The sequence below is a fragment of the Balaenoptera acutorostrata genome, chromosome 14 (genome assembly GCF_949987535.1).
Source record: "Balaenoptera acutorostrata chromosome 14, mBalAcu1.1, whole genome shotgun sequence".
Lineage (NCBI taxonomy): Eukaryota > Metazoa > Chordata > Mammalia > Artiodactyla > Balaenopteridae > Balaenoptera > Balaenoptera acutorostrata.
The window spans coordinates 20991020-21010544 of NC_080077.1; the positions used below are offsets into that span (position 1 = coordinate 20991020).

The 19525-nt window shown below is 36.6% G+C and overlaps 1 protein-coding gene across 8 annotated transcripts in view; it reads right to left on the reverse strand.

Annotated features, from left to right (window-relative positions):
- UTRN (utrophin) overlaps positions 1 to 19525 on the reverse strand; it is a 506643-nt gene that overhangs the window by 248364 nt on the left and 238754 nt on the right. For all 8 annotated transcript variants that reach the window (XM_057528183.1, XM_057528180.1, XM_057528182.1 and 5 more), the window contains 4 exons: positions 16732 to 16946; positions 14278 to 14395; positions 11148 to 11353; positions 7950 to 8104 (listed from right to left, as the gene is read on the reverse strand). In XM_057528183.1, coding sequence (XP_057384166.1) covers positions 7950 to 8104; positions 11148 to 11353; positions 14278 to 14395; positions 16732 to 16946 — 694 coding nt within the window. The remainder of the gene's footprint in view (positions 1 to 7949; positions 8105 to 11147; positions 11354 to 14277; positions 14396 to 16731; positions 16947 to 19525) is intronic.

Genomic DNA, 19525 nt, shown 5'->3' on the forward strand with positions numbered 1-19525 from the left:
AACCGATCCTCTTTCTTCAAACTTCTCTCAGTCGCACCTCCAGCCTCACTGAGAGCACGCCTCATGGATCATAAAGAAAGCAGAAGTCATTGCACTGAGAATATGTCATCTTCCCACTACTAAGGCTCCAATCCACATGCATCTATACTCATCTCACCGTCCTTCCTGTCATAATGGAAAAAGCAACCCAGCTCTTACCAACCTCAATTCTACATATCTCACCTTATCAACGGAAGGACTTCTTTCCTCTTCCTTTGTCACCTCAGTCTGACATCACTCTACTAGATCATTCCCATGAGCATACACACATGTTTGATTTCTCATGTCCCATTTTAAAGAAAAGTCATTCACCTCTCTTTAACCTTCATTGCTTTCCAGGTACTACCTAATCTCTCTGCCCCTCTTTACAACAAACTTCTCTGGTGATCTTTCCACAAATCATTTCTATTTCCCCAACTTGATCTCATTCTCTACTTTCTACCCCATTACTCCCTTGAAATTGCTCTTTTCAAAATCACCAGAATCTCCAAAATGTGGAATTCCAGGAATGGTGTTGTGTCATCTTTTCGAATTTCTCAGCCTAATTAAACACAATGGATCATTCCCTCTTAGAAATATTATCCTCTCTCCATTCCCTCTTAAAAATATTCTCTTCCCTATACTTCTGAACACCTGGATTTTGTTTCTACTTCATTCGAAGATTTTTCTGTTCTCTTTTCCTTTTTTTGCTCCATCACCGAACCCTAGACTCTATGGACTCAATCAATCTCCCTCTTCTCCATCTTTATTCTTTTCCCAGTGATCTCATCCAGTCCCACAGATTTAACCTCCACTGTAGATGCTTAGAACTCCCCAATTCCTATCTGAGCTCTGGAATGTTTGAGTTCCAGATTCACGTATCCAATTATCTATTTGACCTATACACTTGGATATCTAATAGGCATCTCAAATGAGCATGTCAAAATCCAGTTCCTGATTTTTTTCTCCCAGAAACTCCCACAGCCTTTTCCAGTGAATGGTACTACCACTCATCCTTTCACAAAGTGCCATCTTAGATTGTTTCCACTCCCCCAAATTACATATCTAATCCATCAAACATCTTTTCTACTTCCGAAGTACATCTCAAAGCCATGACCTTCCTTCCACCATTGCTGGCACACAGTATCCCAGGATACCCACCATCTCTCACCTGGACCACAACAATCACTTCTTTACTGGCTGTCCCAATTATTCTCTTACACCCCTAAAATATATTCTCCTCATAAGACTAAGCGAGATTCAATTGAATATTATAAATTAGATAGTGTCATCCCTTGCTTACTGATTCCAATAGCTTTCCATTGTACTTAACAATATCCAAACCCTTTCCCATGTCTTATAAAGTTCAGCATGATGTTGCCTCTGCCTCCCTCTTCTACCACTTCTTAAGCCCCTTTATTCATTATATTTCAACCACATTCTATGCTGTTTCCTGCCTCATGACTTTTACCTTTGCTGTTGACCCTAGAATTTTTTTCAGATGGTTCTTCTTAACCTGAATCAGTTCAAATGCTGCCTTCTGCATTATGCTTTCTAAATTTAGCCGAGCTAAATAATTCCCTCTCATAGGTAGCACTTCTTTAGTTTCTTTTGCCTCCAAAATCATCATCTATAGTTATGTATTATTTTCTTTTTACTACCTGGCTCTTCCTATGAAAGGTAAGCTTCCTGGGGGGTAGGCACAGGGCATTGTTTATGGCTGAAGCTTCAGGGCTGATCACAGAGCTTGACAAAGATAAGGCTAAATAAATAAACATTTAATTAACTAACTCATGGGGAAAAAGAACAAATGAAAGCAAAGACAAAGGCTACAGGCACTGGTCCTTTAGGTTGTTTATTATGGAGTTAAATGCATTAAGAAAATAACTGCTTGCTTGAGCTTGATATGTACAAAATGAAAACATTAGTATTGTTAGGTATGTACCACAAAGACATTATTGGTAAATTTTTTTCAAAGGCAATAAAACAGTAATTGAAATATTAAAACAATATAGCAAAAAAGGAAAATAAAGAAGAGTATAATTTTTACACTTTTCTTCTTTACCAGTTTCCTTCCCAGCTCAGAAGGGAAAACTAAAAACAAAATGCTAGCAATGAAAATAAAAGAAACAGGTTGGAAAATAAAGGTAACATTCAGGGAAAGAAGTAAGCTTCGGAGAGGATAAATCAAATTGACTGACCCAAATCTCTGAACCTCATACCAGCGTACAGGCTCAAAGGATATGGCTACCAGTACTTTTCACCTAAGCTCATTAATTTGGGAGTGACAGCTGCTACAACATTCATTTTAAGAGTGCAAAGGATGGGCCAGGTTGATAGGACACAATCCCCATATGAGTATCTCCACTGACCACAGTTCAAAGAAATTGGCCAAATCAAACAATGGATAAATGCTGAAGAAGAACATTTCATTTTTATTAGTCAGTTGGGACAATAAACAATCACTGCTGAAAAAGTAATAACAGAAATAATGAAAGTTTCAAAATATACAATAAAAATAACTGGGGGGCTTCCCTGGTGGCGCAGTGGTTGAGAATCCGCCTGCCAATGCAGGGGACACGGGTTCGAGCCCTGGTCTGGGAGGATCCCACATGCCACGGAGCAAATAGGCCCGTGAGCCACAATTACTGAGCCTGCGCATCTGGAGCCTGTGCTCCGCAACAAGAGAGGCCACGATAGTGAGAGGCCCGCGCACCGCGATGAAGAGTGGCCCCCGCTTGCCACAACTAGAGAAAGGCCTCGCACAGAAACGAAGACCCAACACAGCCATAAATAAATAAATAAATAAATAAATAAATATTTAAAAAAAAAAAAAAACTGGGAAAGCAATCAAAGGCAAATTCAAATTTTTGGAATGTAATGTTTTCAAAATAATCAAGGGCTTCACAAATTCAGTCTTTAGTATACACAATATTTATATAACCCCTTGTAAACTATGTGCATTCCACATGTCCAGCAGGACGTTATTAACAAGTTAATGAACATTAATTAGAAAGACAGTGTCATTTCTAAAGAAGAAAGTTCCTTCACTAGATAAATCTGTATTTGTGGCTCTCACATGAGATAAACTTTTAAAAATACTACACCCTTTCTTTCCAGGATGGTTAGACTTCCGCTTAGGCAGAAAAGACTTAAATGCAACGTAAATTCAGCAACTGTGATGATTTTACTAACTGCTATGGTCTGAATGTATCTGTCCTCCTCCAATTCCTATGTTGAAATCTCAGTGCCCAATGCGATGGTATTAGGAGGTCGGTCGGCCTTTGGGAGATGATTAGGTCTTGAGGGCAAAGCCACCATGAATGAGGTTAACGACCTTATAAAAGAGGCCTGAGAAAGCTCTCTTACCCCTTCTGCCACACAGGAAAACGAGAAGTCTGCTACCCGGAGAAGGGTCTTCACCCGACCGTGCTGGCACCCTGATCTCGGACTTCCAGCCTCCAGAAGTTTGAGAAGTACATTTCTGTAGTTTCTAAGCCACCCAGTCTGTGGAGTTTGTTACCGAAGACTGAACAGACTTAAGACACTAAACAAGAAAACTGCATTTTCTAAAAGTTTCATCTGGTAATAAACATTTAGAATATCTATATTGCACTCAGTAAATCAGATAACCAATTATTTTCTCATTAATGTAAATAGAGACTATTCAAAATGACTACAGACAAACAATTGACGATGACTAAACCTTCCGCTAATTTAACCATACACAGTACTGTACAACAGACCAAAGGGCAACGGATTTATAAGGAAGACATAATATGACAGAGCAGATGATGATAATTTGGGGTAAACTTTTGTTGAGCACATACCGTGTATGAGGAACTTTTATACCTAATTCTTGATCCTAACAATAATCTTACCCATTAGAAATGTTCTCTGCTTTACAACCAAGAAATTGAGATTCAGTGAGTTGAAATAACTTGGTCAAAGTTCACACAGATGTTAAGTGAATAAGTTGGGATGTTAATCAAGGATTGCCAGATACCACAGCCACTGTGCTTTTCGTCCTGCCTGTACAAACCGAGAAATGCCTAAAAGTAGGCAGCAAAAGATGGCTTCCGAGGGATGGAGGGCAAAGAGAAAAATACATAATAATTAATGATCTATGGGATATTCTTTATAACATAAAGTTATATTGTCTCACTTCCTTCATAATATTTCAGCATAAATAACTATGTGTGTGTATATGTATGTGTGCAAGTATATGCGTATGTGTATATACATACACATATACATGAACATATGCACTCCAGGGTTAAAATAACATTTCAGACCCACATGAGGCATCTACACTCTGAAAGTTACTATAAGCCCATTTCAATGATCATTATCTCAATTTGCACTACAAAATTTGTTAACTGGCATGAAGAGATGTAAGAAAAAATTTTCACCAGCAAAAAGAATAGTAGTCAAGATATGTCAATTAGTTTAAAATGTTAGAGACAGACCTGTTGTTTACAGAATCCAAAATACTGGGAGCCAGTTATGTTTAAGAATTAATAATTTTTTGTACATTAGAAAACTATTATTATGAATGTATCTAAATGACATGTTAACCCCAACTATGCCCTGAGGCAGCAAACACATTAATATTTCTGCAGCTAGGAACAAGGCTATTCACACTAAGCGGGATAAATAAAGACCATAATAAATAGCCTCATGTCAATTCAAAGCTTTCTGTTATCAGTGAGTATTGGATTTTGGCGTGGTAGATAAGGGATCGTGAATGGCCAAATGACTTAGTCCAATTGCAATTCAGACAAAACATTTCCTTTGAATGCTGATATTAAATTTCATATATTATACCGCAATAATAGTGTTCCATGTGCAATATAATAACCCTTCACCCCTCCAGAATTTGGCTGACTACAATGTACATTCAGAATACGGCTGGGAGATGAGAGAAAAGCGATGGTGTAAAGGTGCTCCAGGGCCACTACAGCAGGCACAATGGCCATGTACTGGAGAGAGTTACATTTATTCGTAGCAGAGGCCCCCATATCTTTAAGCAGATCTGGTTTCTAAACTCAACACAGGTAAGAACCAGTAAACAGAATCACAAAGATCTGAGAGGTGGGTACACAGAACCGTCATCAGCAATAGCTGAAGTTCTGACAGCAAAAAAGAAAAATAAAGCGATTTTTAAAGAAAGATAAAAGCCCAACTGCACAGTCAAAAAAGGCTTAGATTCCAATCTCAGCTCTGCCCATATGAGCTGTATGATCTTGGGTGTTCCTTAACTTCTCTCTACTTCAGTTTGTTCATCGATATAATGTTGATGAAAATTCTTCCTATCTCCTATGGGTGTTGAGAGAATTAAATAAAATAATGCAAGTGAAGAGCTTAGCACAGAGCCTGACAATTAGGAGATGCCCAATACAATTTATACGCTAAAAACGAAGCACAAAATCTCACAAAACATAGCAGCCTGAAAAAATTCACCACCAATTCTTCACAGCGTGGAGAGCATTGTCATAATTTAGTAAAGAAAAATATCATCTTGGCTCTGCCATGTGCCTTTGAACGTGTCATTTAACTTGTCTGAGGGAGCATTAGCGTAAGCCAAGCATTCTCGATGGAAGAGATGCATGGTTCTTGGTGGTGCGAGGTGGCGGAGGGGAGTGGGAAAAATCTACTCTTTTTACGTATAAAGCGTAACTATAAAGTACAGAAACAGATACACAGGATACCCGCGGTATTAAAATGTCCTGTGGGCAAGTATCTGAAAAGGATACTTAGGCGGGGTGGATAATGTAAAAAAGGTTGAGAAACACTTGTTTAAATGAACTGTAAGGTCAGGTACAGCCCTTATAGTTCCTTAATTCTCTCTTCATAACAATAATGCCAAGAATTCAAAAAATGTTTAATATAGGTTCATGCACTTTGCTAAAGAGGGCAAGGAAAGATTTCTATATTTCAGAAAGATCTTCAATTAAACAGTTAAAAACTGTAAATATCATTGTGTTTAAAAGAGAAAATCCTGGCAATACATAGAAAACCCAGCTATCACTATGATGGGATCCCGTGAGCCACAATTTTGTTGTATTTTCTCTGCTTTATAGATAATAATATACCTAAATCATGTCTAAATATTAACATGTTTACTTATTTCCCCTAAAACACAGAAAGAAAATAGAATAAAGACAACGATTTGTAACTACCATAAAACTGGAACACTGTGGTTGTCTTAGCTATGATAAATGAAAGATCACCCTGGAATATAATTCATCTTTAATTGCCTCTTCCATCTAATCTAACCACTGCAGTAGGCTGTCTTAAAATATTTACAAAGTAAAAGCAAAAAAAGAACTGGAGTTGCTAAATAAAGCTGGCCACACATTCCTAAGTGATCAATGTTTCTGGTATTGTTTACAATAAAAACAAAGTCATAATTCTTACAGATGGAATTTGTGGAAACACATAGATAAAGTATGCTTAAGGACTATCTCTCTTAATGTTAAGGCTGGGTTTTTTAACTGAGATATAATTGACATACAACACTGTATTAGCTTTAGGTGTACAACAATGATTTGATATATGTATATATTGCAAAATGATTAGCACAGTAAATTTAGTTAATATCCATCACTACACATGGTTACACATTTTTCTTGTGATAACTTTTAAGATTTAGTGACTTTCAAATACACAATACAGTATTGTTAACTATAATCACCATGCTGTATCTTACATCCCCAGAACTTATCTTGTAACTAGAAATTTGTACTTTAAAGCTGTTTTTCATTCCTCCTCTTCCCTGCCTTAGTTTTGGGATTCTTACTTTATCCAAATTACCTGTTACAACAAGAGAAAAGCAGTTGTACTAAAATGCTAGCAAGACCAATATTATAACTATATTCTGCTTTAAACACTTTGAAGTTTTGTATTTGCTATCCTTGTCTTTATTTTCTCCAGAATCCTAGGGATATGCAGCGACACATTCATGTTCATATACTGACTCATAATTCTTTTCTTTGAGTTTCCCAAAATTTACATTAGAGATTCTAACTAAAAATGACATTCTAAAAATGTACAAAATACCTCCATATCAAACTGTTACTAAATGCTTATCCATACTTTATTACCAGTAATATATATCATAAAGTGTTCTGATATTATCCATTTTATTCACTGCAAAATAAATGTGGTTTTGATATCAAGTTAGCTTTCAGGCAGTTGCATCTGAATATTCAAGATGTGTGAAACCATAATTTCATTTAGACACAGGTATTCACAGTACTATGCAGGAAGCAAACACTTTTCTACTGATGATGAATATAAATATGCAATCTTAAAGAGATGCTAACCACTGCTTACAGTGCCTCAAATTCTAGATGCTCAAGTGACAGAAAAATTTCTCTTATAAACACGTATGCTATTTTAGACTGTTCCTAATATACTGATGAGACAGAGTAACGAAAAGAAAAGATAATAAGTTAGTTGAAGCCCAACATACACTTAGTATACTTCAGGAGTCTAGTGTGGATCCATGTGTTCTCAGCCAAAACCGAGGACGACCTGACCAAATAGCATACTGTCTTAATTACCGTTAGGGATAATATTACCCTGATGCCTCTGTAATACCTAAGTGTTCCTTACCATCAGAGTACTACAAAATGTACTCTAGGCAATGCCAAGAGGCATAAGAAAATCAGAACACATAAAATGATCACGGGCAAGGTTTAGACTCATTCAAGGAAAAATTCCATTGCAGAAATTCAAGTACCTAATGTATAAATATACACTCTGTACTAAGTGTGATAATACTAACTCAGTACAGCATAAACATTTAAAAATAATAATAAAATATGTGACCTGTTCCACACGCTTCCATGAGAAAGCCAAAGCAATCAAATTCTCAACTTGACAACATACATACATACATACACCTGCCAGGGCCTTAGCATTACCTTTGTTTTAGATTGGTCCATGATGTTTTCAAGTACTCCGTGGTTTCCTTCACATTCCTCGTGTCATCACTGCCATATTCCTCCAGCAGTTTCTGCAGGACGTTGTCGAATGCCATTACGATACCAGCACCAGGAGCCAGTTCTTGAAGCAACATCTAAGGTGTAATTTCAGATGTAATTGTTAGACTGGCTCACTCAATAACAAGTATGACCAAAACACTGGTCCTTCCGGTAGGTTTTAATATGTTATAGACACAGATATCAAAAGAAGGAAACAAATTATAAAACAAACTCTTGCACGTAAGCTCAAACAAAAATAATTCTGGAAGTGAAAAGTGATCAGGTACATAGCAGATAACATTAAAAGACTACTGTCTTTTCTTCTTTGATATGTTTTACTTCCTCAAACCAGTTGTCTTCTTTCATTCCTACTGCTATATCTGATCCTTACAGGAACATGTATCTTATAGGAATGAACTTACTATAGAGTTATATGTGCACTATATGTGCTTGAAGATATGGAAAGGGCAACAACATGGAAGTCTTCTTGTCCCTGGATCACTGTGTATCACTGTTTACAAAGTTAACTGCTTGGGTGGGTCCAGTAGCTAAGCAAGGTTTACTGAGAGTTGCTTGAATAAACTAAATTGATGCTGTATGTCCATAGGCATTGGTTCCTTGATAAATTTTTTTCCACCTCTGAGAGCGCTTGTATCAAGATACTCCCCATAAAATCTAAATGACAAATGAATGTTCTTAAAATGATTTTTGTAGCGACTAGCAGAAAAATCCACCCTAAAGTTCCAGAATAGAACTACGCTGCTGATTAGAAAAGAAAATTCTTCTTGAACTATGGTTTTCTCCAGGTATATGCCCAGTAGTGGGATTGCTGGGTCATATGGTAGCTCTATTTTTAGTTTTTTAAGGAACCTCCGTACTGTTCTCCATAGTGGTTGTATCAATTTACATTCCCACCAACAGTGCAGGAGGGTTCCATTTTCACCACACCCTTTCCAGCATTTATTGTTTCTAGATTTTTTGATAATGGCCATTCTGACCCGTGTGAGGCGATACCTCAGATGCATGGATAAAGAAAATGTGGCACATATATACAATGGAATATTACTCAGCCATAGAAAGAAATGAAATTGAGTTATTTGTAGTGAGGTGGATGGACCTAGAGTCTGTCATACAGAGTGAAGTAAGTCAGAAAGAGAAAAACAAATACCGTATGCTAATGCATACATATGAAATCTAAAAAAAAAAATGGTACAGGGCTTCCCTGGTGGTGCAGTGGTTAAGATTCCACCTGCCAATGCAGGGGACATGGGTTCGAGCCCTGGTCCGGGAAGATCCCACAGGCCACCAAGCAACTAAGCCCGTGTGCCACAACTACTGAGCCTGCGCTCTAGAGTCCATGAGCCACAACTACTGAAGCCCGCATGCCTAGAGCCCATGCTCCGCAACAAGAGAAGCCACCGCAATGAGAAGCCCGCGCACTGCAACGAAGAGTAGCCCCCGCTCGCCGCAACTAGAGAAAGCCCGCGCACAGCAACGAAGACCCAACGCAGCCCAAAGTTAATTAATTAATTAATTTTTTTAAAATGGCACTGATGAACCTAGTGGCAGGGCAGGAATAAAGACGTAGACGTAGAGAATGGACTTGAGGACACGGAGGGGGAGGGGGAAGCTGGGGCGAAGTGAGAGTAGCATCGACATACATACACTACCAAATGTAAAATAGATAGCTAGTGGGAAGCAGCCGCATAGCACAGGGAGATCAGCTCGGTGCTTTGCAACGACCTAGAGGGGTGGGATAGGGAGGGTGTGAGGGAGGCTCAAGAGGGAGGGGATATGGGGATATATGTATGCATATGGCTGATTCACTTTGTTGTACAACAGAAACTAACACAGTATTGCGAAGCAATTATACTCCAATAAGGATGTATTAAAAAAAAAAGAAAAGAATATTCTGAATATGATGATTGAAACATTGATATCACTTTTAACTGTATTCCTCTGGTTAAGTGTCCAGGGGCTTTGCTGATTATTACTTTTGAGTCATTTGGTGAAGACAAATCAGCAGATAGCATAAACACAGAGAATGATCCAGGAAACCAGGATACCTGGACACTTGCTTTTTAAGTTGTAACCATGGAAAGTCTACATGTCTGAAGAATAAAAACATACTCTCATGTCTGAGATTTTTCCCATATATCCTTTATTATATTCTTCACAAGCGTACACTTTCATTTAGGCTATCTGAAGGGTAAATAAATGTTACACCAAAGTATAACCTAACAACCATAACCTCCAACTCAAGAATATTTTCTATGATTGTAGAGATTTAAAATAGCACTTTAAAAATACCATAAATGTTCAATATCATCAACTCTATAATCAAACTAATCACAAAAAAGGTACCTGCTATGATGATATTGATAAAATGGTTTGGTTATAAAGGTATTAAAAGAGGGACTTCCCTGGTGACGCAGTGGTTAAGAATCCGCCTGCCAATGCAGGGGACTCGGGTTCGAGCCCTGGTCTGGGAAGATCCCACATACCGCAGAGCAACTAAGCCCATGCACCACAACTACTGAGCCTGCACTCTAGAGCCCGTGAGCCACAACTACTGAGCCTGTGTGCCACAACTACTGAAGCCCGTGCACCTAGAGCCCATGCTCTGCAACAAGAGAAGCCACTGCAATGAGAAGCCCGTGCACCTCAACGAAAACCCAACGCCTCCAATAAATAAATAAATTTATAAAAATTTTTTTAAAAAGGTATTAAAAGAAACTAAATTTAGTTAATACTTGATTTGTTCACTACAGTAGCCCTCAAATGAAAGTCTCAGGAGATTTCATAAATAAAAATATACCTTCAGGGTAGATATGGAAGGGAACAAAAGGAGGGTTCCTGGGATCCTGAAAATGTTTTCTTTCTAGATGCTGGTTCTAAGTTCCATTTGCAAAGAGTCAGTGAGCTATAAATCTAGGATATATGTACATTTCTATTTGTTATGCCTCCAGAAATTTTTCAAAAACCTTCCTGGTCAAATTCTTTCTATAAATTTCAGTGTACATTCTAAGCACTTGGGAAAACATTATGACAAAGGTCCTAAAAATTACAGTTAGCAACAGAACAAAACAAGCACATCCCACAAATTGATAATGCCAGAAAGTATCTAATGAGTCTTACTTGATTATCAGAAATTTGTTTGATAAGTGGATCCCTTCGAGCTTGTTGAAGAATATAGAGGCGAGCCTCGTATTTTCTCATGAGCTCCTCCATCTCTTCCCTGTGGTCATCCCACTGAAGACTGTCAATAATCATGTCCTCCAGCCGCTGCTGTCTTAACTCCACACCATGCTGGGTGCTATCCCACTGGTTCTTGACCTTTTCCACTGGAGGAGGCATTATATATATTTTTAAAAATCCCAGAAAGTAACTACCAGGAAAGGGGAAAAATACCTGATACCAAATTCATCACAAATAAGGTTATATAGAGAAAAGAGAAAGGAGGCAAAATGGTACATACACATTTTAAAGGAATTTTATTATGTCTGCCACATTGTATGACTGATATATTTCTGAAACCATCCTTGAAGAAAAAATCTTGAATTAAACTCTATTTTAAAGCATTAAAATATCTCACAATAAAGATACTGACCTTTATAAACTGACAAACCAAAAATTATAAAGAAAATAAATTCCTACCTAATTTATATTTACAGAACTTGGTTTGAAGAAGGTAGATTTTAACAGTACATTATGATAGAACTTTATGACCAAAGATATAGTCACTTGTCATCCTCTAAGGAAATGCTCTAAGGTAGTATTGATTTTAAAAGAAAATAAAATACTTAAGAATACTTTTCACATTTGTTTTACTGTAGCATAAAACCTCTCTAAAAGGAAGTGGTTTTATATATTCAAGAGAAGCGCTAAAAGTAAATTAGATTCAAGTTCTAGGTACCCAGCAGTTTTTTATTATAAAAAAAATCCATATTGGCTCTTTTCCTCTCTCTTTTTTATTGTTTCTATTTCTCTTTCTTTCATTCTCTCTTTCTGTCTCTTTCTCTTCTCCTTTTCTCTCCCCTACTTTCTTTCCTCTTGTATTTTTAACATGTGTCAAGGAAAAAGAGATCTAAGGAAACTTAAACTTTTGATTAATCACTTCAGGGGCAATTCATGATTTGAACTGAAGTACTAGTAAGCAATAACTTTAAATATCTTCAACAACCCATTCGTAATACGTAGGTAGAAAGCTAGAAACAAACTTCTAGAAGATGCCTTGTATGCCAGAAAGACTGAAGGGCTATAGTTAAGCACCAGGCCAAGAAGAACTTAACTAAAAAATAACATTGCAGCTAAGTCATAATGAGACCTTTTGGTAAAATTCTTCAAACAATACTGGGTTATAGTAAACCATTAAGAGCTATCAGTTTAAGACTGTTCAGAAAAATGTAAATTATACTTATGTAAAATAATTCTAAGAAATTGTTCAGTGAGATTATTTTATGCTGTCTTATCTAACAGTTTAAATAAATTGCTTACATTTTAACTTAGGGAGAGGGAAAATTTATTGTAATGGTTTACTTGTCAGTTACAAAGCTACATAAAGTACTATAACTAATAGAATCCTTTAATACTGAACAAATAAAACTAAAGATATCAAGTGACAGCAAGTATCAGAGGTTTATCATAAAAGATAAGCAAATTATCCTATTCATTGGAAATAAGTGCAAAAAGCAAGTTACTATTGGTAGCACCCTCTGGCTGAGGGTGGTTTTTCATATAATGAATAGTGATATGGACCATGCAGCCTCTATACCAGAAAAAACTGAGAGAAAACAAAAAGAGGGAGTTAAATTGAAAAAGGAAGGTATTCGGGAGAAGAAAACCTTAAAGCAAACTTTGGACAGAGAGGAGGGGTGGAGGAAAAAACAAAAGATGGTAGAAAAAGCAAAGTGGAGAAGCCTTTGTAAATAGTTTGGTGTCACCAAAGCTGAGAAGCTCCTTTGCCACGTGATGGGAAACAGGGTCACTCCAGAGTTCGATAGGCAGAAGCAATCCACCAGTTAATAAAAAAAAAAAAAAAAAAAAGGTGGGAAAGAAAGAAAATGGCTTACTTAGTAAAAATAAACCAATATTGTGACACACTAAAAGTTCTCTGCTAACTCATCTCTTATAATAACCTTGCTGCTGCAACATTTATTTTGAAATCAAAACAGTTTTTATAGGGGGAATAGTTGACTTTCCTTCAGAAATATTAGACTAGGTAATAAAATATCTTCCAGTTTATATTCTGCCACAAATAAATATTTATTAAGTAACTAATTGGTACTGGGCCCTGGGGGAGCCCTCAGGGCCAAAAAGGGGAGTATTTACAATCTATGGAGGGGAGAGAGAATTAACTGTGAGATCTACAATGAAATTATGGGGGAAAAGGTCACAGCAGGAACTAAAGATAGAAAATATAGTTCACCAGAGACTAAAAGAGGGTGGGAGAGACTTCACAAAGAAGGTGACATTTTAGCTGCTGAGTAGAATTTCACCTGGGGAGAGGTCAAGAAGAAAAAAATAACGTGAATAAAGGTAAGGAGACTAAGAAATGTCAGGGCGTTTTAAAGAATATCTACAGTACAGAATAGTTACAGACAGTGCTGAGGGCTAAAGAGAGAAAAGGAGTGATGGAAGCAGACAGCGATTGCCCCTATGTGACATTCTTGAGAATTTTGACTTTGTTTTGTATGTCATACAGATTTAACGGATGCTTTTAAGCCAGAAAGCAAATTTGAAACAGGGAACTTTGTTGTTGCTGTTTTGTATTTAATTTTTGTTTTGTTTTATTTTGTATTTAACTAAAGTATTCCCAACTTAGTGCCAGGCACACAGATGTATAGTAACTGCTCAATAAATATTTTTGGAATGACTTTTGAGAAGATGAGTTAAGAGACATGGTAAGATTTGGTTTCCGTGAATATAACAGAAGAATGGATTTGCATTCCTATGGGTTTCTCTAACTTTTGTTTTTTTTGGTTCCTTTAAAAGAAATTCTAACTTAAAAGAAAAAACTTCAATGTATCAGTAATTACTTAAAAGTAATGATATTAATACTTCAAGGAATTCATAAGGGAATTATGACAATGTTCACAAAAAATAAAAAACAAGGGAAAGCTATGTTATTAATAGAGTATCAAATATCAAATCATCAAATAATATTAATTTCTGGTTGACTAATCTTCAAAAATGTATGTGTGTGTGTGTACGTGTTACCATTTTCAGGGAAAGTGAATGATGATAAATAATTTTTTTAAAAACCTACATTTTTCTGTGATTGCTGTTCTCACATCTGAACTGGAAGCTTTATTTTTCAAATTCTGTGCCAATGTAAAAACATAATCAAGCTGAGGATGGCGCTGTTCTAAGTCAGCCTTTGTGATCTGTTAAGACAAAATGATTGTTAAAATAGGTTAATAATCCATATGATAAAATAGTAACAAAGCAAAATTGGTGTGCTGACATCAAAGTTGTTGTTTTCCTCCTATAAGAGATAGTGATGCATCAGTGACATAGCGGAGAAAGTGCAGCAATTGAAGTCAGAGGTCCTAGGTTCAAGTCTCAGCTCTCCCACTTATCACCTGGATCACCAGGCAAGGCACTTTACCTCTCCGTGGTTTTTTTTTTTTTTAAAGATTTATTGATTGATTGATTGATTGATTACTATGTTGGGTCTTCGTTTCTGTGCTAAGGCTTTCTCTAGTTGCGGCAAGTGGGGGCCACTCTTCATCGCGGTGTGCGGGCCTCTCACTATCATGGCCTCTCTTGTTGCGGAGCACAGGCTCCAGACGCGCAGGCTCAGCAGTTGTGGCTCACGGGCCTAATTGCTCCACGGCATGTGGGATCTTCCCAGACCAGGGCTCGAACCCGTGTCCCCTGCATTAGCAGGCAGATTCTCAACCACTGCGTCACCAGGGAAGCCCTCTCTGTGCTTTTATTTTCACAAAAAGAAATAATAAAATGCTTGCAGTTCAGCTATATCAACTCTGAGGAAATTAAATGAAGAAAATCTCTTTGAAAACTAAAAAGTGCTTTCAAAACATCAGCAGTGATTTCTGCAGCTGACGCTTTGCATATCTGTCCTACGTCAGATATGAACATAAACTAATGGCATCTACAGGGATGGTGGTAAAGTATTAGAAAAATCCTAATTGGAATAACTGAAAATTAAATAATCTTAGTCATGAAAAACTGCTGCTCTAGGAAGTTTGTGTCTCTTAGTACTAACAAATATGGGAGAAAAGTTAGCAACATCAGGAAAATGGTGTATTTTAAGTATGGAACTAATAGCCATAAAGATTAGAAAACACAATTTCCAAAGATTCTCTCCCAGCTCTTCCTCTGTGAATTCACTAATTTTTCAGATTTCAATTATTCCTACAGTGTCAAATATTATTTCTAAATGGCTTATTCACAACTTCTAATCCTGAATCGCAAAGAGACAGTTCAATGAATGCTGATCATTTCCTTCTAAATGGCATAAGGGCCTCTCAACACAACATATTTGAAACTAAATCAATCAAACCCTCATCCACATTCCATTTCTTCTGTGCCTGATTTCTGCTAATTGCAATAGCATCATCTCAGCCCCTCGGCAAGGGCTCTTCTCCTTGTTTGAAGCATCTCGTGCACCATTCCCAGTCTTCTTACTCAAGCACAGCATTGTTATCAACAGTCTCCAGCCACAATTTAAAAAAGAAAAAGGGAAAAACAAGATGCTTGGCAACTGCTTACAGACTAAACGTCCAAAGAGCTTTGCGTGGTCTACAAGCTCCTTCACAATGTGAACTTGGGCTGCCTTTGCTCTCTTACTTCCCACTACACCTCTTTCCTGCACAATTCTTGACCCAATATCCTTCATGCTCCCCACCTCATGTCTTTATTCACCCTGGTCCCTATACCAGGAGTGCCATTTATTTTGTCTCTAAATGTCAAAATCCCATGTAGTCTGCCTTCCTTCACTGTGGAGGTAATCCCTTTCCTCATTCTGGCTCCCCCTTACAGGTGGCGTGTACCTGTCCCGCAGCTTTTATTAGACTGTGCCTGGCCACACATGTTTTTAATATGGGAATAAAACTGATACTTACCTCACAAGATTATTAAAGTGAATGAAATAATACATGTAAAATACTCAAAAAAATACCTAGCATACATTAAGCACTTAATAAGAGTTAGCAAGAGCTGTTATTATTTCATGGTTCATTCCCAGTTTCTATCTGGTATATTCTTTTCAATATCCCTAGACAGCACACAGCCCAGTACCAAAAACACACTAAATGTGGAAAAAGAACTTTACAAATTGATATTAGATGGCATATGTATAGAAATAAAACTATAGTCAGGATATTCTCACTTACGATGTCAGCAATTAAACAAGCTCATTATGAAATATAAATTGAAAAGGCGCTTCAACAAATTATTCTACATGACACTAGGCATTAAATGTAACACCAGTTTACACTTATACTGATGTGGCTGGATTTACGATATCAGTTTCAGATCATAAAAATACAGTGACTCTACAGCTCACGTTGTTAAACTTGTTCTTACGAAAACAGCACAAATGCAAGAAAAGCTTTACTCATCAGAGCTTGCCCAGGATGGCTGTTTGACAGGTCAAGAATTTTTTAAAGCTCATTCTCCCAGAGTTTAAGATAAACAAAAGTGATCCAAACAGATCTTGGTGTTTCCATGACAAGCCTTTACACTAGGTACCTACTTTCATTCGGGAGATTGTCTTATTGATCTCTTCTACATCCCCGACAGTGACAATGTTGGACTTCAGCATCTGGTCGATCAACACCAGCCAGTCGGCCAGTTCTGTTATCGTTTTATCCAGATCAGCAGGAACTGAAATTTCTGAAGTACGAGGAGACTGAACAGGAATATCTGATGCAGATGATGCTAGCACCATCTTTTGGACACTGGGATGAGCTGAAATAAAAAACGTAGCAAAGTATCAATAACACAGCAGGATAATCTGACTGTGGTGATGTAATGATGACATGTATGTGTATTTATGTAAAACTTAGTTTAAGTAAAACAATTGAAAGAGGTTTTTATTTTTTAATACTGAAATGGCAATGGTATTTCCTGAAGTATCTATATGTCTTTGGTTGCCATAATGGCAATTAAACACACAGTCTCACCACATTCTAGGGCAGCAATAACTCAAAAGTAACTAACGCTGATATCAAGAGAAAATAAAATAAAAAGTACATCAACCATGAGAAAATTAGGAGTGTTATTTTATTTTGTCAAGATGTTTTTGCTTTAATTGTAAAGCCATTTTATTTGTAATTTTCTGTTCTTTTTCACTTCCCTTTACAACATAAGCATTAGTCATTTTTAATAAACATCACTGTGAACACCTATGTAATAATCTATGTATATAGTCTCTAACTTTTAGTTACCTCTTTTCCTACAGCTGGATACTTAGACTACTCCTGAACTTTTACTTTAAAAAAGAGCTTGCATATATGGTCAACTAATATTTGACAAGGGAGCCAAGAATATACAATGGAGAAAAGATAGCCTTTTCAATAAATGGTGCTAAGATAATTGAACATTCACACATAAAACAGTAAATTTGGACCCATGTCTTACACCACTCGCAAAAAACTAACTCAAAATGGATTAAAGACTTAAATGTAAGACCCGAAACCATGAAACTCCTAGAGGAAAACAGAGGAATAAAGCTCCTTGACCTGGGTCATGGTGTTGACTCTTTGAATACGCAACAAAATCAAAACTGAACAAGTGGGACTACATCAAACTAAAAAGCTGCTACACAGCAAAAGAAGCCATCAACACAACAAAGTGAAAAGACAACCTACAGAGAATGGGAAAAAAAATATGTGCAAACCGTATATCTGATAAGGGGTTAGTATTGAAATGTATACATATAATTCAGACATAAGAAATGAGAAAATCCTATCATTTTAGACACCATGGATGGACCTTGAAGGCATTATGCTAAGTAAGTCAGACAGAGAAAGACAAATACGTATGATCTCATATATGGTATCTAAAAAGAAAAAATATTCATAGGAAAAGAGATCAATCAGACCTGTGGTTACCAGAGGTGAAGGGTGGGGGGAGAGGAAATTGGAGAAAGGTGGTCAAAAGGTACAAACTTCCAGTTACAAGATAAACAAGTACCAAGGATGTAATGTACAACATGAAGACTATAGTTAACACTGCTGTATGATATATAGAACAGTTGTTGAGAGTAAATCCTATGAGTTCTCATCATAAGGAGAAATTTTTTTTCCTTTTTTCTTTTTTTAATTGTATCTATATGAGAAGATGATCCATTTATGGTAATCACTTCACAATACATGTAAATCAAACCATCATGCTGTATGCCTTAAACTTATACAGTGATGTATGTCAATTATTTCTTAATAAAACTGGAAAAAAACTGGGTGTAAAGAAGCATAGGACTTAACACAGGTGCAGCTATAGCCATCTGTCAAGGATATTTAAATTCCTATCACAACACTGCGTCAGAGAACAAAAAGAATAATATTAAGGAAATTCAAAAAAAGTGCTTTTGCTCTTAGGCTTTGCCTACTTATCATCTTCTAAATGAGGTCTCTTGATATTCTTTTTAAAATTTCAATATCCTCTCAGCACACCTGATTTCCTCCTGTGCTCCACGGCCAACCTCAGTGGCACAGTCTCTCTTACACTTCTCTAATTTTCTTCCAACATACCATGTATTTCACTTATTTATTATGCGTATTTACTAATGAATCCCTGACACCTAGAACTATACCTGGCACATAGTAGGTGCTCAATAAATATTTGTTGAATTAAAAAAAAATTGCAAAAGAAAAACAACAACAAAAACCAGAAAAAAAAAGAACTTGCAAGAAGTATCTTTTTGTGTATTCTTTACAGTTCTGATCGCCACCTTAGAAATTTCCCAAAACAGAATTACTAGGTTAAAAGATATGAAAAAATTTAATGTATCTACTACTGATTGCCAAATTGTTTTCCTTAAAAGTTGGAAATTTAGACTTCCAGCAGTGTATGGAATTGATGAACATCCTGCATCCACACAAACAAAATTCTATCTCTACGGATAAACACACATCTTTCACCATTGTGTCATTTCATGTCTTTTTGGTTACCAGTGAGGATAAATATTCTTCATGTTTGGTAATCAAATATGGTATAATTTATAACTGTAAGTGTTCTTTATCTGCTTCCTCATCAGTTTGGATGAACTTTTTATGCAAGAAAGATAAACCCCGTCACATTGCTGAAAACAGTGTTTCTATTTTAGGATTTAATTTTTTTTCTTTTTAACATATAGATGTTAACAAAGTTCGGTTGAGCAAATTCATAAATCTGTCTTGGGGGACTGTTTTCTCAGAACTTACTCTTGTCTTCTCCAAAGATTTGATATCTATTTTCTCTATATTTTTTGTTTGTATGCTTTTGTCTTATTTTGAACAGTGGGAGACTGGTAATTGTTTTTCTTTAGTTTTTATACAAGAGGTGGT